Source organism: Hyperoodon ampullatus (assembly GCF_949752795.1).
Source record: "Hyperoodon ampullatus genome assembly, chromosome: 10".
Classification (NCBI taxonomy): domain Eukaryota; kingdom Metazoa; phylum Chordata; class Mammalia; order Artiodactyla; family Ziphiidae; genus Hyperoodon; species Hyperoodon ampullatus.
In genome coordinates, this window is record NC_136923.1 from 81,819,583 (window position 1) to 81,842,513 (window position 22,931).

The 22,931-nt window shown below is 41.6% G+C and overlaps 1 protein-coding gene across 1 annotated transcript; it reads right to left on the reverse strand.

Annotated features, from left to right (window-relative positions):
* Positions 1-4,614: 4,614 nt before the first annotated feature.
* On the reverse strand, positions 4,615-9,472 carry LOC307059808 (HLA class II histocompatibility antigen, DR alpha chain; the record flags this gene model as incomplete). Its single annotated transcript, XM_079714045.1, has 5 exons — positions 4,615-5,024; positions 5,697-5,862; positions 6,162-6,443; positions 6,885-7,130; positions 9,394-9,472. The coding sequence occupies 4 exons, from the start codon at positions 9,470-9,472 to the stop codon at positions 5,708-5,710; spliced, it is 762 nt and encodes a 253-aa protein (XP_079570171.1). The 3' UTR covers positions 4,615-5,024; positions 5,697-5,707.
* Positions 9,473-22,931: the final 13,459 nt, after the last annotated feature.

Sequence of the window (22,931 nt, forward strand, 5' to 3'; positions counted from 1 at the left end):
TAAGTTAAGAAAATGGGTAAAGTGATGAAAGGGAAAAACCTACAAAAAAGGTTACTCTACCCAGCAAAGATCTCATTCAGATTTGATGGAGAAATTAAAACCTTTACAGACAAGCCAAAGCAAAGAGAATTCAGCACCACCAAACCAGCTTTGCAACAAATGCTAAAGGAACTTTTCTAGGCAGGAAACACAAGAGAGGGAAAAGACCGACAAAAACAAACCCAAAACAATTAAGACTATGGTAATAGGAACATACATATCAATAATTACCTTAAATGTAAATGAATTAAATGCTCCCACGAAAAGACATAGACTGGCTGAATGGATACAAAAATAAGACCTGTATATACGCTGTCTACAAGAGACCCACTTCAGACCTAGGGATACATACAGACTGAAAGTGAGGGGATGGAAAAAGATATTCCATGCAAATGGAACTCAAAAGAAAGCTGGAGTAGCAATTCTCGTATCAGACAAAATAGACTTTAAAATAAACACTATTACAAGAGACAAAGAAGGACACTACATAGTGATCAATGGATCAATCCATAGTTGTAAATATTTATGCACCCAACATAGCACCTCAATACATAAGGCAAATGCTAACAACCATAAAAGAGGAAATTGACAGTAACACAATCATAGTAGGGGACTTTAACACCCCACATTCACCAATGGACAGATCAACCAAAATGAAAATAAATAAGGAAACACAAGCTTTAAATGACACATTAAACAAGATGGACTAAATTGATATTTATAAGACATTCCATCCAAAAACAACAGAATACACTTTCTTCACAAGTGCTCATGGAACATTCTCCAGGATAGATCATATATTGGGTCACAAATCAAGCCTTGGTAAATTTAAGAAAATTGAAATCGTATCAAGTATCTTTTCTGACCAGAATGCTATGAGACTAGATATCAATTACAGGAAAAAAGCTGAAAAAATACAAACACATGAAGGCTAAACAATACACTACAAAATAACTAAGAGATCACTGAAGAAATCAAAGAGGAAATCAGAAAGTACCTAGAAACAGATGACAATGAAAACACGATGACCCAAAACCTATGGGATGCAGGAAAAGCAGTTCTAAGAGGGAAGTTTATAGCAATACAATCCTACCTCAAGAAACAAGAAAAATCTCAAATTAGCAACCTAACCTTACACCTAAAGCGATTAGAGAAAGAAGAGCAAAAACCCCCACAGTTAGCAGAAGGAAAGAAATCATAAAGATCAGATCAGAAATAATTGGAAAAGAAATGAAGGAAACAAGAGCAAAGATCAATAAAACTAAAAGCTTGTTCTTTGAGAAGATAAACAAAATGATAAACCATTAACTAGACTCATCAAGGAAAAAAGGGAGAAGACACAAATCAACAGAATTAGAAAAGAAAAAGGAGAAGTAACAACTGACATTGCAGAAATACAAAAGATCATGAGAGATTACTACAAACAACTATATGCCAATAAAATGGACAACCTGGAAGAAATGGACAAATTCTTAGAAAAGCACAACCTTTCGAGACTGAAACAGGAAGAAATAGAAAATATAAACACACCAATCACAAGCACTGAAATTGAAACTATGATTAAAAATCTTCCAACAAACAAAAGCCCAGAACCAGATGGATTCACAGCCAACTTCTATCAAACATTTAGAGAAGAGCTAACACCTATCCTTCTCAAACTCTTCCAAAATATAGCAGAGGGAGGAACACTCTCAAACTCATTCTACAAGCCCACCATCACCTTGATACCAAAACCAGACAAAGATGTCACAAAGAAAGAAAACTAAGGGCCAATATCACTGATGAACATAGATGCAAAAATCCTCAACAAAATCCTAGCAAACAGAATCCAGCAGCACATTAAAAGGGTCATGCACCACGATCAAGTGGGATTTATCCAATGAATGCAAGAATTCTTCAATATATGCAAATCAATCAATGTGATACACCATATTAACAAATTGAAGGAGAAAAACCATATGATGCAGAAAAAGCTTTTGATAAAATTGAACACCCATTTATGATAAAAACCCTCCAGAAAGTAGGCATAGAGGGAACTTACTTCAACATAATAAAGGCCATATATGACAAACCCACAGCCAACATCGTTCTCAATGGTGAAAAACTGAAACCATTTCATCTAAGATCAGGAACAAGACACGGTTGCCCACTTTCACCACTATTATTCAACATAGTTTTGGAAGTTTTAGCCATAGTAATCAGAGAAGAAAAAGAAGTACAAGGAATCCAAATCGGAAAAGAAGAAGTAAAACTGTCACTGTTTGCAGATGACATGATACTATACATAGAGAATCCTAAAGATGCTACCAGAGAACTACTAGAGCTAATCAATGAATTTGGTAAAATAGCAAGATACAAAATTAATGCACAGAAATCTCTTGCATTCCTATACACTAATGATGAAAATTCTGAAAGAGAAATTAAGGAAACACTCCCATTTACCATTGCAACAAAAAGAATAAATACCTAGGAATAAACCTACCTAAGGAGACAAAAGAACTGTATACAGAAAACTATAAGACACTGATGAAAGAAATTAAAGATGATACAAACAGAAGGAGAGATATACAATGTTCCTGGATTGGAAGAATCAACATTGTGAAAATGACTATACTACCCAAAGCAATCTATAGATTTAATGCAATCCCTATCAAAATACCAATGGCATTTTTCACAGAACTAGAACAAAAAATTTCACAATTTGTATGGAAACACAAAAGACCCCGAATAGCCAAAAGAATGAAATTAGAACACTTCCTAATACCACACACAAAAATAAACTCAAAATGGATTAAAGACCTAAATGTAAGGCCAGAAACTCTCAAACTCTTAGAGGACAACACAGGCAGAACACTCTATGACATAAATCACAGCAAGATCCTTTATGGCCCACCTCCTAGAGAAATGGAAGTAAAAACAAAAATAAACAAATGGGACCTCATGAAACGTAAAAGCTTTTTCACAGCAAAGGAAACCATAGACAAGATGAAAAGACAACCCTCAGAATGGGAGAAAATATTTGCAAATGAAGCAAGTGACAAAGGATTAACCTCCAAAAGGTACAAGCAGCTCATGCAGCTCAATATCAAAAAAACAAACAATCCAATCCAAAAATGGGCAGAAGACCTAAACAGACATTTCTCCGAAGAAGATATACAGGTTGCCAACAAACACATGAAAGGATGCTCAACATCACTAATCATTAGAGAAATGCAAATCGAAACTACAATGAGGTATCAGCTCACACTGGTCAGAATGGCCATCATCAAAAAGTGTACAAGCAATAAATGCTGGAGAGGGTGTGGAGAAAAGGGAACCCTCTTGCACTGTTGGTGGGAATGTAAATTGATACAGCCACTATGGAGGACAGTATGGATGTTCCTTAAAAAACTAAAAGTAGAACTACCATATGACCCAGTAATCCCACTACTGGGCATATACCCTGAGAAAACCATAATTCAAAAAGACACATGTACCACAAAGTTCATTGCAGGTCTATTTACAATAGCCAGGACATGGAAGCAATCTAAGTGTCCATTGACAGATGAATGGATACAGAAGATGTGGCACAAATATACAATGGAATATTACTCAGCCATAAAAAGAAACAAAATTGAGTTATTTGTAGTGAGGTGGATGGACCTAGTGTCTGTCATACAGAGTGGAGTAAGTCAAAGAGAAAAACAAGTACAGTATGCTAACACATATATATGGAATCAAAAAAAATAAAAATGCTTCTTATGAACCTAGGGGTAGGACAGGAATAAAGACACAGGCACAGTGAATAGACCTGAGGACACGGGGAGGGGGAACGGTAAGCTGAGACAAAGTGAGAGAGTGGCATTAATATATATACACTACCAAATGTAAAATAGATAGCTAGTGGGAAGCAGCTACATAGCACAGGGAGATCAGCTATGTGCTTTGTGACTACCTAGAGACGTAGGATACGGAGGGTGCGAGGGAGATGCAAGAGGGAGGGGGTATGGAGATATATGTGTACGTATAGCTGATTCACTTTGTTATACAGCAGAAACCAACACAACATTGTAAAGCAATTATAGTCCAATAAAGATGTTAAAAAAATAAAGAAAATGGTAATGTCAGTCTCAGTGTCCAATCTCATGCCTCCTTAAGTCTAAAATGTGTGGTGTTGATTTGGAAATCCTGTTATGTATATGAAGGCTCTTCTATTCTGCTCACCGCTCCACCACCATCTGTTCCCCACCATCTGTCTCATCCATTATCAGAAGTCTTCCTTAGGATTTAAGATTCACTCTTCTGAAGATCCAGATATCTCATTGATTTGGAGGCTTAAGAATCCAAACCAGATTATGAACATGTTGCTAAGTCATCTCTCAACAAATAAACCCTACTCTAGCGTTTTCTATATGCGGACCAGACCACAGCAACTGGATTGCTGGAAGATCCTCTGAGACTTGGGTCCTAATGAACCGGGCTATTTCTGATTAACTACAGAGCCTATAAGATACATTTAACATTCAGACATTTCAGGATAAAAGGATCACATATACTCCCCAGCCACCATGAAGAATTGGCTCAGATACCAAAAACTCCACTTAAGACCCACTCAAAGTTTATTGTATTCAGAAAAATCACAATTGCAGTCAGAAGAAACTCCAAATAATAAGTATACAAGAGATAGCCCATAGAAGATTCAAAAGGTTCCATAGCAGAGAAAAGATCCTATGGGCTCTATTCCAAAGGCATTACATGGTGATAATAAAGAGACAGTGGAAAATGGAGGGAAAGCCAATACAAGAAGGAGCAATAGACAGGGAATAACTAGACATTAGAATTTGGAGATTGTAGAAGGCGTCTTTACTCTTAGAGTAGCTAAAGGGTTGGGAAGTGCTGAAGGATGGTTGCTGTCACTGAGGTGAACAATCGGAGTACTGCCAGGTTTGTAAAGCTATTAAAGCAGAAATATCTTCACCGATCTTCTCTTTAACGAAGTCCATTACCTGTAGCAGGACACACACAGTTACTATAGAGTTTAAGATGAATATTTTGAGCTCTCACCTTCAGATTCCTTCCTCTTCACCTTTAATCCTTTGACTTTGGAACAGTCTCTTAGTATTTGTGTGACCTGTTGTAAACACAACCTTTCAAACCTTCCAAGTAAGCATGAATGAGCAGACCATGCTTTACTTTCTCTTAGACCTTCTGACACTATTTTTCAGAATGGAGGGGCAAAAACAGGCTTTGGCCTCCAAGAGATTCCCACTTCATACAATGAATCTACCCTAAACCCCAAAGAGTGAAGCTCTGGAAATGCTTCAGAACAGATATCCTGCTCAGGAAATATAAACCAGGAAGAGTCTTAATCTTGAAGTTGAATTTCCCAGATCACAGGACTCAGTATTCTAATGTGAAACAATTATTTTAGGTACTGGAGATAAGTTCTAAGACAGGAGGTGTGGTTTTAGGGGCACATGTATGGAAAGGGGCATAGGACTGTGAGGCTTTGGAATATCAGATGACAGCAATGTCTGATTTTGTCCAGCAAAGATAAATCAAGGGCCATGACTTTTGCACTTGTTTTCCCTTAAAGGCATCACATGTCCTTTCCCTCACTCTGTTTCCTTCCTCTGGATCATTCCATATATGTCTTCCTCTGACCACATCAAACCCACCTGCAGGTGTCTCACAGAGGCCCTCGGCGTTCAACAGTGTTGCCTTTGCGTACACCCTTGATGATGAAGATGGTCCCAACAGTGATGCCCACCAGAGCCACAACCAGGCCCAGGGCACACACCGCGTTCTCTGTGGTCTCTGGGAGGGGGGTTGGAGCTTCATACTCTGGGGAAAAATAAATCAGAGTACAGAAGTAATGCATGTGGTAGGAAGCAGCACTTAGGACCAAATATAGGGTACTTAGTCAAAAGAATATTTTTTCATCAACTAAATAAGAGGAAGACAGGATGACGTATTAAGGGAATTACAGATTAGAAGTGGGGAAAGCTGAGCAATGGGAGACCAGGAACAGGAATTGGAGCAGTTGTTATGAAACAGTTAGGGGACTTGTGGCCCCAAAGGGCCAGACACATGCATCACAGGAGAAAACCGTAAAATACAGGAGATTGAAGGATGGTTCTCACCCCAGTGCTTGAGAAGAGGCTCCTCCAAACCCCAGTGCTCCACCTTGCAGTCATAGACATCCTCGGCTGAGGGCACGAAGGGGAGGTAGTGAAACTTGCGGAAAAGGTGGTCATTCCTGGGCAGGAAGACTGTCTCTGACACTCCTGTGGTGACAGGTTTGCCATTTTGAAGCCACGTGACATTGATCACTGGTGGAGAAAACTTGTCGATGAAACAGATGAGGATGTTGGGCTCTCCCAGTTCCACAGGGGTGTTTGAGAGCACAGTCACTTCTGGAGGTACTGGGGGACAGGTGACAGAAATTAGCCTTCCCTGCTTAGCCCTGCCCTTCTCCCTCCCACCAAGGATGAAAGAGCAATTGAAACTGTGCCCTGAGAATCTGTGTCATGGTCTCAGATAACCAGCTCTGATACCCTCCCCCATGAACGGGAACCAACATTGAGGTGTAAGATACACAAGGACCTCATTCCTGGCTCCCCCAGCATGGATTCAGGGCAATGACTTTATGAGAGACTGTGGATGCTAGAGACGAGATGTGAGCACATCAAGAAAGGAACAAACTCATAAAGTTCTTGGGCTGGTGGCATGAGAATTTGGAGCTTGCATATGGCAAGAACAGGTCCCTGGGAGGGAAAGGCAGTCACAGTAACATAACACAAAGAGCTGAAGTATCTATTTAAAGCTACAATTCCCAAGCCTAGGAGTGCAGCAGAGAGAGGTACCATTGGTGTTTGGGGTGTGGTTGGAGCGCTTTATCATGATGTCCAGGTTGGCTTTTCCCACAGCAATATTGGCCAATGCACCCTGAGCCTGAAAGCTGGCAAAATTTCCAAATTCTTTAAGCCGCCACACTGTCTCCTTCTTTTCTATATCCACGTGGAAAATCTCATCACCATCAAAGTCAAACATAAACTCGCCTGATGGGTCAGGGGCCAGAGAGAACTCAGCCTGGATGATCACATGATCCTCTGAAAAGACAAGAAAGGGAATTAGGGTGGGAACCAGGAGAGAGAGTTGAAGAAGAACCCAGCATGTGAGACACACACATGTGGGCAGGGGTAGTGGAAAGAGAGGGCCAAGTGGAAAGGAGGAGTGATGGAGAGTAGGGATGAGTGGGAAGATGAGGCCTGGGTGAAGGACATTCGTGTTCAACAGAGCTGGGAGTGGACAAGCAAAGGTTCAATGTAGAGAGTGTGGATTGAGGAAATGAGGGCTGAAAAACTAGAGTCTCGTGAAGCTTTTGTTTGGCTCTATGTTACTGCCTGAGAAAGGATTCCCTCTTTAGAATTTCAGCAGTAGCCCCTAAAAGAGAAATGTTCTCTCACTCTCTTGATCTAGGAATTAAATAATTTAAGCCAGAATCGCAGGGCATGTCTCAGAGCACCATAACTCTAAGAAGAGAGAAACAATGTTTAAAAGGTTGGGTTTGAACTCTGGAATCAAATTAAATCTCGAATTCTCATTCAGCTACCTAGTGATCTTGAGTAGATTACTTTATCTATTTATATGTAGTTTTCCCATTATATTCTACTGTGGTTTTGCTTCTATGTTGGGTTTGTTTTTAAGATGAAATGAGACTAGTTTTAAGTAATTTCTTAGTATATCATTGGGATTACAACAAGTACTTTAGCATCAGAAACTGCTTTATGTTTAAGGGCCAGACCCATGGAATATATGACTGGAGATTGTGGTACCCAAATAATTAAGTTTGAGACCTTGTAGCATCGTAGAGTACTCACTTTCCTGTATCCACACCCACACCCTGCATCCCTCTGAGGGGAGTATTTTATTTGGATTGACCTCACCAACATTCCCTTGCATATTAAAGATCTTTAGATTGAGACTATCATTAGGGACATATTCTATTATGGTTGATAGTGAGAATAATCTACACCAAGGGAATAATGGACTTGAAATAAGAAAGCTACAATTGAAGAGTATGCTGCCTCTGTGGTGCATGTAAATGAGCGGTGGGTTTTAAAATCTGACTGTATATTGATAAACCTAGGGATTTATTTAGCATTTGCAGCTACACACCCACACACACACACACACACACACACACACACATTCTAACTTCCTCTTTTAGCTACAAGGGAAGTTATCTTTGCTGGAAGGCATCCTTGTATGTGGCTCTTTCTGGGCAATAGAAACCTACACTGTCATCATGGGTCTTGGAGCTATGTTATTACTTTACTTATTTCCAGTCTACCTGCCACCTTCTTTGGGGGTCACTCTGGGCGAAGAATGTTTTTTCACAATACACCTTCACAACGGCACAATATTTGCTCTGGAGATGGTAGAGAGTAATATCAGACACTTCACTTCCTTACTCATTTTTCTACTCTCTTAAGAATATTACTAAGTTACAGCGACCAAAGATTCTTTTAAGATCCACTGTAATTGGGGTTTTCACCGTCCCAAGAGACAGTAAATTAAATGCAATTCATATCAGCATGCCTGCCCTTCCCCCTCCCTTGGGTGAATGGTTGCTTTTTGGTGATTTTCCTTTCTAGTGATCTTTAGTATAATGTCTGTGCTCCAAATAGGCTGACAGAATTGACAGGCCAAAAGATAGCTACCGTGGCAAAAATAGTTAAGAACAGATGCCAAGAAATCTCATATTTTTTTCTGATTTAATCCTCATGAAATTACATGAGGGGGGCTTCCCTGGTGGTGCAGTGGTTGAGAGTCCGCGATGCAGGGGACACGGGTTCATGCCCCGGTCCGGGAAGATCCCACATGCCGTGGAGCAGCTGGGCCCGTGAGCCATGGCCCCTGAGCCTGCGCGTCCGGAGCCTGTGCCCCGCAACGGGAGAGGCCAGAACAGTGAGAGGCCCATGTACCGCAAAAAAAAAAAAAAAAAGAAAAAGAAATTACATGAGGTTTTTAATTTTTACTAATTTTCCAGGAATGAAAAGTTAAAGAGCAGAAAGATATCTTGTTAATGCCTGTCAGAAAATATTTCCCTGAAAGTTTGGCTTATATCAAAGTCAATAGTATTGATCAGTACACAATTCAGTTTTGCTTCTCTAATCTAAATTTTACTTCAATTGCTGGTGAGCAGAGAACTCTTCTAACTACAATTTATTATAATGTTAGAGTTAGACCCAGAAAATACCTGTCACTCTTCTTTTTCACTCCAAGGATTGTCTTTCAAATGTCCACAATTCACTTCTCTGATGCTCTCAGAACTTATATATCCCTACTTTTGATTCTTTCAGCACTTACCTGTGATAGCCCATGATTCCTGAAGGCTTATCAGGAGAGTGATGAAAAATCCTGGTATTGGGACTCCAATTATGGCCATTTTCCTTTTAGGTGTCTCGATGAGGGACAGTAGAGCTCAAGGTGGGTCACAACAGACTGGAATACAAGTAAAGAGAATGTAGGGTGTCAGAGTCTGATTAAAATTTAAAATCAGTTGAGCTGCAGCCAATCAGAAAAATCGTTTGAGATGACACTGCTGTTGCTAAGGGGTGGACTTTTGCAAAGGGTCCAGGAAAGGTGATGCTTTATTAGATGAAAAGGAACTTCTTAATCAATCAAACAAACTCACAACCAAACAAAAAAATCGAGTTTTCAAGAATGATGGGCAATCACTCAGAGATTCTTTCATCCCAATCCAAGTGCCAGCAATGGATCTGCCTGAAGCACATTAGTGAGAATAGAATCAATGGAAATATCCTAAGATGAGAGTTAGTGGCAGATCATGCCTCTGTGCTGTGACAGCCGGGGAATTTATTTAAGGGACAGTAGTTCATCTAAAAAGAAGGTAAATGGTCAGGCTATGAGGAATGCCGGAATCTTGGCAGTGTTGGGTGACAGAGCTGCCCTTAAGGCACCTCTTACTGCTTCAGGCTCCCTCCAGTGTCCTAGACTCCAAGGGGGCAAACACTGCCCAAGAGTTTGGGATCCCTGACAGTTCAGGAGAACATCAGAAGAGAAACTCTGAGTTCCAACACTCCCAAGGCTGGAGATGTATGGAAAGCTACACCTTGGAACATAGGTAGTGGTTACTGGAGATAGTAGACTGGAAAGGGGAAATCCTATTCCTAATTCCCATTACCTTAAATATGTCCTGAGATTGGAAAAGACTTTTGGGCACATACCTTTCCTGAGAGAGAGTAAATGGGGCAGAGCTTATTTTACCTGGAAGACTAGAGATAATAACCTGTAGGAGGGCTTTACCATTACTTCCTCATGATGAAAGTTCTGATTCAAAGAATTTATCTTGATGTTCACTGTTGAGAATGCTGAAAGTTAGCACATGTTGATGGACGCTCATTTTTTGAAAATATAGCAAAATAGAAAGGAAAGTGTTACACCAACCCTAGAAAGGGCTGGAATCCAAATACTTCCAAGGAGGAGAGACCTGGCAGTGCGGCAGCTCATGAGATGGTGAGTTTACTCTTGAAGATCAGTCATGACACATATACTTAGGGTTCATGGTTACTTATTTTCTACACTGCTGAGGTCTCATCCTGCCCTACTATTCCTCCCCCAGTTCAGAAGAGCCAAGACTCTACACATGGCTGATTTTCGGATTGTATCTAAGGGCTTTTTTTTTTTTTTTTTTTTTAATTCTTTTCCGGTATGCGGGCCTCTCACTGTTGTGGCCTCTCCCGTTGCAGAGCACAGGCTCCGGATGCGCAGGCTCAGCGGCCATGGCTCATGGGCCCAGTCGTTCCGTGGCACATGGGATCTTCCTGGGCCAGGGCACGAACCCGTGTCCCCTGCATCGGCAGGCAGACTCTCAACCACTGCGTCACCAGGGAAACTGGTATCTAAGGGCTTTGAACATCCTCTGATACTGACTTCTGGATGCCTGGGAGGACGCACACACAGTTCTGCCCTAAAATTGTTGAGGATTGTGTTTCCTGGAGGCACTGGAATGGGCCAGAGGAGACTTCTACATCAGTCTCTACTGAGAGTCTGATCCTATAATTTAGGTTTGTCATCTCCTCTATCCTAACCTCCTCTAATCACACTTAACCAATATAATTTTTCTGTGCTTGCCCTTTGCTAGCTGCCATAATGCCTTGTTCTTACAAGATGCTCAATATATGTACAGTAAACTCAGAGACTATATATGTCTCTGTGTTCTACATGTTGTAAGAGCACCTTCAACCCAAGATGTTGCTCAGCAACTTATGATGTCGTTTAGTCCTAAAACACTGATTGGTTCTCCTCATGAGATTACTAAACTGGGGAGTCTTTAGAATAGACTTTGAGTTCCCTTTCTCTGTGATGAGAAAAAAGTTTCTATTTGGACATTAATCATGGTTCCCTGTTTTCTCCTGACCTCTAACTTCCTGTGTGTTTGAGGGAATTTCTGAGGGCACCTGAATGAGGTTGTCTCGGTAACATTAAAAGGCGAGGACCCTCTGTACTAGTCAGAGTTCATTCAGGAAATAGAAATCCCTGAGGACACCCTAAATGGGATTATTTATTACAATTCTACTCTATTATAGGGAATTATACCTCAAAACTGTTGGAAGCCTGGAGGAGCACAAGTCAGTACAGGCCCCTAACTTTAAGAGGGAGGGACCTGTAGGAGCCACTGCTGACATCATGGCTCCTCTAGAACTCAGGGGGAAGGAATGTCTTGGGAACACAAGGATGCTGCCAACACAAGACCCCTGTCTGTGAACCCTTGTATCCACGACCTGAGAAACCTTCAGCCTGTCTCTGCTTCCCGAATCTCACAAGCCTAAGTTTCACTGGCAGAATGTAGACCACATTCAGAAACCGGGGGTAGGGAGAGCCTGGGAAATGTAATATTCTTGGTTGTATTCCCTACTATACAGACAAGACCATAGAAGCAAATAGGAATTAAAAAAAAAACTACTAAATGCAAATATATCTCTCTACCTCTATCTCTGTATCTCTATTTCCCCCAGAGCTCACTCTGGCTCTCCCCACTGTCCAACCTCAGAACCAGAGAAAATGTTATTTTGGAGTAAAAGGCGAGGGCTTGGAAATGGGATCGCTTTCTCCTTGGACCCAGGTCAAGTCTGGGACCTCACTGCTTCATGTTTGTGTGGTTTGAGCTCTGAGAGCCTGCAGCCCCTTGCTTATCTGCCTTTCCCTCCTTTTCCCTCTAGCACTCAGAGTCTTCACGGTATTTCTCCTGCTGAGGACTTCCTACCAGAGGATCTTTGGGGATATTGATCTAGGCATTTCCTCCCCAAGTCCCCATGTAAAAAAACTCTCCTTGTTCTCTATCGTGTCTCCTCTCCATCTTGAGAGGGGGCAAAGGCTAATCTGCTGAAATAGATCTGTGTCAGTCTGAAAACTGCCAACTGATGACATCAACAAATGTGCTGGAATGATGGGTTAATGGACCTTCCTAAGACGTCCTGTGTGAATAAAGGGGTCCATGGTGTTTGGGCTCATCTCTACCCTGGGAGGATGAGAGTTTGAGAGTTTGATTCATTTTTTTCTTTACCTCCACTTGAAATCTGATGTTTCAAAGGCCTGAGTTTGTACAGGCTCTCAGGGGTGCAAAATCACTTTTCTTTGTGTAGCCTTTGTAAGTAAGGAATTGCAGACACACACACACACACGTGGGGAGAGGGGTTGGAAACTTCAAATCCACATCTCAGAATATTTCCACAGGTCCCATTGTTATGATTTGAGCATCTAGAGTCAGATTGTTCTATAATTCCCAATTTTCTTGTCTCTTCTAATAGGCTGAACTTGGTAGTTGAGAGACTGTGAAGGAAAAGTTTCATTCGAAAAATCACCAGTGAAGCCTGAGAGTGGCTGCCTTCACCAGCTGCCTCCTTGTGCCTGGACAATGGCTGATTCACTCCTTCAACTTTCTGTTCCTTCCACGTTTTGGCAAATTATTTTCAGAGCCATTTCCAGCTCCATCTATCATCTTTGCCAACCCGTGGCAAAGTTGAACGTGAGGAATGAATCCCTAGGACTGCTTACTGGCTGGATTAGGATAAGGAAGGTGGTAGAAAATGATCAAAAAGTACCTTGTAGTTAGGTTTCAAGTCTGAATGTTATGATAAATGAAAGAAATTTTCAAAAAATAGAGGTCATGATGAGAAGGTGGCTCTCGTTTGCATTGACATAGCACGGGTCAAGTGTACAGTGTAAGAGGGAAGTTTGTTAGGTGATCACAGTAGAACACGGGAGAACATGAGTGGATGAATGTCATCTAACACACAGGGCATTTCAAGACTTAGATAGGATAATACATGAGAAATGACCAATGCCGTAAAATGCTTTAGCAAAATCAATGTTTTTATCTAACTATGATGAGAGAGAATTTCCTATTTTTGATATAAGGTTACTTTTGAACTTTGAAGTTTTATGATAGAAAGAAAGGTGAGAAATCGGCCAGAGAACTGTCATTGGTTTTACTGAAAGTCTTTTTTTTTTTTTTTTTTTGGTGCGGTCTTTCTCCCTTACCAATTAAAATATTACTAATAAAATAGTAAATATCATATTAAATATTACCATTATATTTCCAATTTATTCTGAGGAAACCAAGATTTACAGAAGTCTAGCCCTTTGGTCAATGTCTCACTTAGAAAGTGGGAAGGTAGTTTTGTAAATCACGTCTCTAACTCCATAGCCAGTAATATGTGGAGTCCAAGAATGAGTCCATTCAAAACATTAAAACCATTCCCATCACAAATGCAGCCTCAGGTGGGGATGACAGTTGTTTTGTCTTGTACACTGTGTTTATTGGTGAATATTTTAAAGGCTCTTAGTAAACGTGGCTTTCCTTTGAGGTTTTGTTTGTTTGTTTGTTTTCTAAAGCGTAGTAAAAGTGGGACTAGGCTTCCCTCTTGTGGTCAATAGTATTTAATTCTTCATATCAGTTTTTTTGACATTGAGCATTCAGAAAGCTAGTGAATGATCTAAGATTTTAAAAGTCAGGATGCTTTAACTAATTTTTTCCTCGTGTACACACTCAGAAATTCCCAGATGTGTTTGATCTAATTAGGTTGCTTAAATGGTTTGCAATTTAAAAACCTTTAAAATCTTTTTACACTAAGCATCACAATGCTTTTTTTTTGGATAAGCACACAAACAAAACATGGAATGTGTTTCTTTTTTATTTTATTATTATTTTTTTTTCGGTACGCGGGCCTCTCACTGTTGTGGCTTCTCCCGTTGCGGAGCACAGGTTCCGGACGCACAGGCTCAGCGGCCATGGCTCATGGGCCTAGCCGCTCCGCGGCATGTGGGATCTTCCCAGACCGGGGCACGAAGCCGTGTCCCCTGCATCGGCAGGCGGTCTCTCAACCACTGCGCCACCAGGGAAGCCCAATGTGTTTCTTTTAAGTTATTTGAAAAACAAAATGATGCTTGATAAAGAAAACAAGTAACTGTAAATCACTTTCATTCTTGCGGGTAAAAGTTTAATACCCTTTCTATTTCTCCAGGACAAATTTAATCTTAGACTAAATCTCTAGCTCTTTTTAGGAAACCTAAGAAAGGAAGAACGTCAGCTAACTTTCTAGACAAAATTATCTATTGTAAAAATGGCTTTTGCTTGGTAAGTTGTATTTGGCTAGGAGGAATATCTGATGAATTATAACAAGTGTGGGAACCCATACATAGCTTGGGCATCTCTGAATGCAGTGACCCTTGTAATTGGGCATGCACTTACCAGGGGTCTGGAAGCTACGCTCATGAACTTGATGCAAAAGGCATTGACTCCAAAAGGATGAGGATTCTACCACAGGGTAGATGCCACTTTCACAGGTGTAAATTCATCTTGCACCTAAGCTGTCACTTAGGGACGAGGTGGGCAGAGACCAGCACCTGGTCTGCATTATGGACTGTTTCAAGAACTTCTCCCACTGAAGAGAATGATCAGATGCTGCTCCCTTGAAATGCTTTGATTCTGTCTGCTATCCTTCTGAATGAATCTGAGAGCTAAGTAAGCCTGAATATTTGATTAAACCTAAGAAGATTCCCTGGGCCTTCATACATGGACACTTTTCATTTTATTTAGTTTTTGCACATATATGTGTATATGAGACATCCTCAGTGTTATTAGAGATCCCCCTCTAATAAGTGTCTGCTTCTACATTTACACAGATAAAGGGGTTACTAATGTCCCATCTTGCTTTGACCACTCTTCCCCCATTTTCCTGTAGTAGGACCATAGCCCCAAACAAGTCTCCTTATCACCACCACTTTGTGATTTATCAAAGTGGCAGAAAGTTTGAGGCAGGTAGTTTCCCTATATGTTCATGATTAAGTCTAATAACCAATGGGTTTAACTTCCATATGACATTTCATATTTGTATTTCTTCTGATTTGTCCCAATGTACATCACATGAAAACACTAAAATTTTTTTTTAAAATAATACTTTTGGAATCGGTACTTGAATATCCTTAAGATGCTATTTCTATCTTTAGACTCATTATTGTTTTTTGCATGACGTCACTCTTGCTGTCTATCAACGCTGCTTTGGGAATCAAGAAATTCTACCATTTCTCTTTGTGAATTGCTTTGCTCCTACCTGCATGGATAATTTAGGTTTTCAGTATATGTGGATTGCAGGAAACATGTTTCTGTCTACTCTGAAAGCACTCACAGCACAGGAGAGCACCTCTTCCTCTGGCATTACCCTGTCTGGGATCGTCTTGATGCTCAATGCCAGGGAGATGTACCACCGCTGCAGCCTCCTCCCTACTACAAAGCTGGGACTTTCCTTAAAAAGCTCTCTAGAGTCCCCAAAGGAAGGTGTGGGCAAAGGGTCCTCCATCCCTCACATGGATTGACGTTCACCTGGACTCTGCAGATATCCCTGGGATTCTGGGGAAAGGGGTGGGGAATACAGTGAACAGGAAGTCTCCTGTGAAAAAGTGAGGTAAGGGTTACCATCATTAAACCTTTAGGCACGTAAAGTCCATGATCTGGAAAGCCTAGTCTTGGGTAGGAGCTTTTATAACACTTAGGATGTGTCCCTGATGGTGACCCCACATGAATGGTGGAGGTATGTTCCATTCATATTGCTTGCACCATGTCACACCTGGATCATGCACCAGTGTACTCACTGGGCATCATTAAACAACCAGGCACTGGATGACACTGTTCCCACGTGTCCCCTCATCAGGCTGGTTTCAGTGGCACTCCTGTTGCAATTGGGTAGACTTCCTGTCAGGCTTCTGTGAAACTGATGTCACACGTGGGGAAATAACTCAACATATTCAGCTGTGGCATGGCTGTTTGGCCCTGGACAAGACAGCAGAGCAACTGCTGATAATGGTCAGCAGCTAGAGACCCATACTTGCTTATGCAGAGCCTTGTAGGCATGTCTGGAGGCCAAGAGAGAAAGCCAAGAGTGATGACCAGGCACTTAACCTGCACAAAGAATCAATTTCTGCTTTATGCTGGCTCCCACCTGGAGAAGGTATAAGGATAAAATTTCAAGTAGGAATGGCTGTGTGGTGCTGGGCAGTGAGATAAGGGTGGAGGGGAGGTGATAGGGCTGCCAATGACCCCCACACCCACTCAGCCTGTTCAGACCCCAAATCTGAAATCACAAGGAAGGGTCTCACCAGAGGTCCAGTACACAACACAGAAGACCCTGGAGAAAAGGTAGGAGCCCTAGAGATATACATATTTTTTTCTTTTGTGAAGGATCTGATATATTATTGTGAGTTGCCCTGAGAGAGAAGCCGGTTCTTTGGATTATATTCCTGTTCTGGAGGCATCCCTCACCCTTGACAATCTGCCTATATGTTCAGCATGCTTCAAGGTGATGGCTCTGGAAAGTTGGAGCAAGTTTGGTGCAGAAGGTCAGGGTCCATAAACCTATAAAGTTTGTCTCAGATTGGCTCTGATGTTCTAGGGTGTAGGCCAGGGTTGGAGGGGGCTTTGGTGCTTTCCTGACAACATTTTTTTGCCATTCCTCTTCTCTGTATAGATTTAGTTTTCCTTGGTCCTGCCAGTCTTACTGGTCCCCAAGAAAAATTGCCCAAGGGGCATATGAGTCTAGTTACTGCAAAATTATGTGCAGTAGGAAAAGACTGGAAACAGCTCAGATGTCCATTTCAAGTGACAGGTTGAACAAATAAAGTACAGACACACAACAGTGCAATGAAGCTGTTAAAAGTAATCATGAGGGAGGGGAGGACAAGCAGAGAAGCCCTAGAATAAGGGACTTTTGGCCTGGGCTTTGCAGGTATCGGTAATTGGAGCAGCAGAAGCCACAACTGAAGGCAGAAGCTGGAACTGGTTCCCAGAATAAATAATGTCACTGCACCATGGAGCCAAACATAGAGCTTATCATGGAGAGCTGCCTAATTTCAACAACGGTTCCTGGATTTTCCCTCACACTTCTCCTCTGCTGATGTAAATGGTTCTTTATGATAAAAATCTCTGAATGGTTTCCAGACCAGAGAAAAAAATCTGACCATGTGAGCAGCTGCAGACAGCGTTCTCCCCACATGGACATTCTCCTCCTTGGTGATGTTTCCTGCTTTTATGTCTTCTGATTATGTCAACTACACACCAGTCATCATGTACCAGGAATTAATTTCAGCTAAGCTGATCTTATTTAGGCAAGAAGTGAGGATTGTGGGACTGCTGAGTTCTTCCAGGGGGTGGTCACGTCCACAAGGGAATTATGATTATTGTGCTGCTTAAGAGCACTGTCAGCATGGAACACTATCAGAAAGTGATTGGTTACTGTGCGAGAGTGACTCTAATGCCCTACACAGTGGCCAGCAGGAGGGAGCCAATGCCGAATATGCACCACTCCGAAAATCCAGGTGAAGGTCACTTTCAATAGCCCTAAAAGTGTTATTTATGTTTGTGAATTTAGCTATAATTTATATGAAGAGGACTTCCCTGGTGGCGCAGTGGTTGAGAGTCCGCCTGCTGATGCAGAGGACATGGGTTCGTGCCCCGGTCCGGGAAGACCCCACATGCCGCGGAGCGGCTGGGCCTGTGAGCCATGGCCGCTGAGCCTGTGCGTCCGGAACCTGTGCTCCGCAACGGGAGAAGCCACAACAGTGAGAGGCCCGCGTACTGAAAAAAAAAATTATATGAAGATATATAAAGTTATTTAAGCATTCCATGGTTAACAGATACTTAAGTGGTTTTCAATGTTTTGCTCTTATGAATAAAGTTGTTATGAGCTCTCAACAGTTTTTCTAGGTGTATATTTAAGAGCATAATGCAGTATGTACATATTTTCAATGTTACTATGTAATTTTGACTTCCAAAATGACTGCATCAATTTGTACTCCCATCAGCTGTATACTGGCAGAAACATTGTTCCACATCCTTGCTTACAACTGAAATGTTTTGACATTTTTATTATTTTTCCAGTGTGTTTTTGGTTTGCATTCCTCTGATTAGTACTGAGGAGGTTGAACAACTTTTCATATTTGTATATAATTTAGGTATCTTTGCTGTAGAATGCTTCTTCTTGCCTTAACCACTTTTTTTTTTTTTACCCTGCATACTATAAGTTTTAGAATTGTTTATTTCTACAAAGCAAACCTGCTGGGAACATTGATAAGGATTATGTTGAGGAGAACTGGTGTTTCAACAATATCAATCCTTCCACAACCAGCCATATACTATCTCTCCATATATTTGAGATTTCATTTATCTCTCTTATCAGAGCTTTATAGTTTTCACTGTAGAGATAGCAAACATATTTTGGTTAAACTCATCTCTAAGTATTTTATGTTTTTATTGCTATTGGAATTACTTTTTAATTTTATACGCAGTATTCTGCTGCTAGCATATAAGGTTACAATTGTTTTGCTGTATATTGCCCTCGTTAAATTCACACATTCTAGACATTTTAGTAACTTTCTTAGGGTTTTCTATGTAATCATATAAAATGCTTTCCAGGCTGCAATGTTCATTCTTTGTCAAAAAGAGTCTGAAACAACGGGAAATCTGCTCGGCTCATATTAAACTCTAAAGTAATATTATTTTGAGAAATAAAGCCTGATTAATCAAAAAAATTAAAGAATATTTTAAAGATTGTTTCTAACACCCAATTTTATGTTAAATTACAACCAGATACATTTAATTAAACGTCTTAGACCTGATCATGGAACTAGTCACCAATTGTTTCCATGTTCCAGTTTAAATAATTTTCATAGCCTTCAGGGTGTAGATTTCCTTTCTCTCTGCCAATATCTGGAATGCTCTTTATTCTCACATATGTCCTCAAGTAGATATTTCTCCGATATTGAAAGCTCCGTGTCCCTGATGGATGCTCCACACCCGCCAGCTCCTACACCTGTGGCTCACAGCTGTCAGTGAAGTATGAACTATGCCGTATGTTCCATCCCGTGAAGCATCTCCTCCATAAAGATTTTCTTGACTCCCTCATTCGTCACTGAGCTATTATAATTTAGTGCCTATGTTCTCTCCTCTTAAAACTGTAAATGCCCTTGAGAACTGGATTTATAATTTTTTCATCGTTGCTTCTTTAAGAGTACCTGGTGATGAAACACGGTAACAATGAATGTAAGATAAGGAAGCAGCCTCTCTCTCAAGAAACCTTTCCTTTTTCCTTTCGCCTCCCCTTCAGTCTCTCTTTCCGTGTCTTTCTCTCCTTCTCTTCTTTTCCCATCCCCACCTGTACCTACAGGGTGGTTCAGTCACCGAATTCTGGAGCCCCAGGAGACTGGAGCAGATTCAGCAGCATCAGTTTTCCTATTTCTGCTCCCATTTCGCAAAATTTATGAAAGGAAGAGACTGGAAGTTAGGATCTGGGACATTTTAGGACCCAGCTCTCAGCCCTCCCCACCTCACTCAGAATGTCGCTAGCCTCCTTGAAACCTGGTGCACGTTCTTGGACAAACATGCCATCTACTGGTCACATGAGGAACTGCAATAACCTGCTTGGGACTGTGCCAGAGGGCCAAGCGCAGTATTTGAACCAAGGAAGTATGGCAGGGTACAAGGGTGCAAAGGCAGGAGGCTTGCTAGGTTGGTGTGCTTTTCTTTAACCCTTTTTTCCCCAACATTCAGAAGGTTCTCCTATTTCCGGTGTGAGATGCTTGGCTATCTCTGTGATTGTGCATTCTCTGGGGTCCTGGGAGGAGTTTGCAGTTATTAAGACAGATCCTGTGGTCCTCCTAATTCCCAAACTGAGGCACCTGTGCTAGTTTGCTAGTGCATTAGTGTTTGTTTCACCAACTCTTCCCATGAGCTTCACTCCTACAGGCTAAAACCTGCAGCGGAATCAATTTTACATAATTTTATCACTTTCAAAAAGTCATGGATGATAATTAGTGACTGTGTTTACACTTCTGTAACTTTCTCACAAAAGTAAATTTCAAAGTAAAAACTGAAATTTAAAAGTACATTTTAAAAAATTTAAACACTTCAAAGGAGGAACTGGTTTGTCAGACACTTTTTGGATTCTAAGACTGGGATGGCTCTAACAGTACAATGAGCTCTTCAGCTAGGAGTAAGCTCAGTCCCCCAATCCTAAATGTTTCAGTGTTTTAAGCACCACTGTGCAGAAATTCCACTGCTTTTTATTTTTATACTGACTTCTGGTGGAAAATCTGTAAGATGGGGAGATTTTGTTAAGAAAGCTGGATCTGAATGAGAGCCCTTGGGGCCAATCACAGTATTACAGTTATCCTATTTTTGTGGCAGGAACTTTAGAAATCACTATATTCTTCCTTCTCCTTTAAATGATTCCTCAGTCCGTAGGATCTCACTTTGTCACTGATTCTTTTTCCTCCTGGGTTTTGGCCAGACGGCAATGCCGTGCTTCCTTTTGATTTAAAGGAACATGGTCATGGCCCTAAGCCCCGCAGGTCTCCGGAAGGGAAACACAATTCCATGTCCATTGTGTCCCCTACTGAGGCCAAGGTGACACTGGATAAGGTAGAGTAGGACAGGGAGGCATACACACCAAGGAGTCCTCAGAGCTCTGCCCCGAGCATTTATTACCATATCACCTTCATATCTATGGACCTGAGGTATCACAGCGGGGCCTCCAATATGGCCACGGACACAGAGTAACTTGCTTCTACCCCTTCAGGACTTGGGTTAATCTTCAGGCTGTTTATACCTGGGAACACACCACCCTTTGGGGTGCAACATTCCCAGAGGTCAGGGTTGCTGACTTGCACCTGTTTGGTCAGCTTCCTCCTGCACACTAAGCACCCTGGTGGGTCTACTTCCTCCCCCTACTGTCCCTGTTACGGGTAGCTTGAACTCCTCATTTTAGGCTCAAATATTACCTTCAAGTGAGGGAATCAGCCCTCTCTATCAAAGCTAATTATCTTTTTTTTTTTTAGCGTTACGCGGGCCTCTCACTGTTGTGGCCTCCCCCGTTGCGGAGCACAGGCTCCGGACGCGCAGGCTCAGCGGCCATGGCTCACGGGCCCAGCCACTCCGCGGCATGTGGGATCTTCCCAGACCGGGGCACGAACCCGTGTCCCCTGCATCGGCGGGCGGACTCTCAACCACTGCGCCACCAGGGAAGCCCAAAGCTAATTATCTTTTATCCTGTGTCAGAAAAACACATTTGCGAGAGGAACAGATCCAAGAAATGTTCTTTTAAACAAGATTTTAGAGCTTCGGGCTTCTTCCAAACAACAGCGAGAGTCAGACTTTCCTATCTGTAGTTGTTCCAGAGCGTCAAGGGTGATGGAGAAGAGAGACATAGAAGGTTACGCTTCCCGAGGTGCCAACTGCACTGTGGTCATACATATGAAGAAAGGCCACCGTCCAACTCTGAGCATCAACCCCCCTCCCCACTCTGTGCTTTGGGGAACATTAGACACGTGCCTCAGCATTTGGGTGGGCATCTCAGAGCCCTGCCAGTGCTTTCTCCCCTCTAGTCAGAAAACAAACCAAGAAGACAGTAGAGTGATAGACTGCTATGCCACCAGGATATGAGAGTTGAGTTGATACTTTTTCTTTCTTTTGCCCAGAGAGAACTCTACATTTATAAGACCCGTTGCTAGGGGACTCCATGAAATAATTATTACCTTTATGGTGAGTCCACCAGACAACTCTCAAAATAGATTTCCACCAGGTCCCCCAAATAGAAGTTGACAGTGATCAACTGAATTTCTCTGAATTCATAGCCAGAGTCCTGATGTCCTCTCTCAATAAGACATTTTTTCTTATTTTCATTTATCTCCCCTATTGTTTTAGCCTCTGGCCTTTCCAAGACTCTCTACTCCCAATAATGAAACCTAAATAGGGATTTTGTGTCACAGTTATATTTTCACATACCCTTTAGGAATGTTTAAAGGTGAGTAGCACACATTTTAAAGCTAATGAAATTGAAACCTCAGAAATGAACAGACTTATCCAAAGAAGAAGCTTGCCCAAATTTATAGCAAAACTAGAATTTAAATCTCAGGCATCCTAAGCTCAGGGCTCCTTTTGTCATCTACTAGCTAAGAGAGTCATGAATGTGTGTCATACAGGACAGTAGCATTTGGAGGAGGAAAGGTCTGAAGTGAATCAGGTTTTGAACAAAAGCCCTTGAGGGGCAGAGAGTGAGCATGTCTCTGCTGCCCTCTGGTGGCCATATGTATGTATGACACCCTTTCCCTCCATCCTCCCTCCTGCCTTCTCTGGAATCATTCTCCCTGTTTTCCTCACTGATAGGAGCATTTGTCTTGTTTTCATGCCTCCCTTCCACATACCAACATGTCTCTACACAAAATGAATATCCATAATCCACAGCATAATTCAGGACACAGTTCTTATTTCAAAACTGGGGTCCCCTTGAAAAAGTGTATGTACGGGCCTTTTGTGAAGAGATGCATAAAATTTT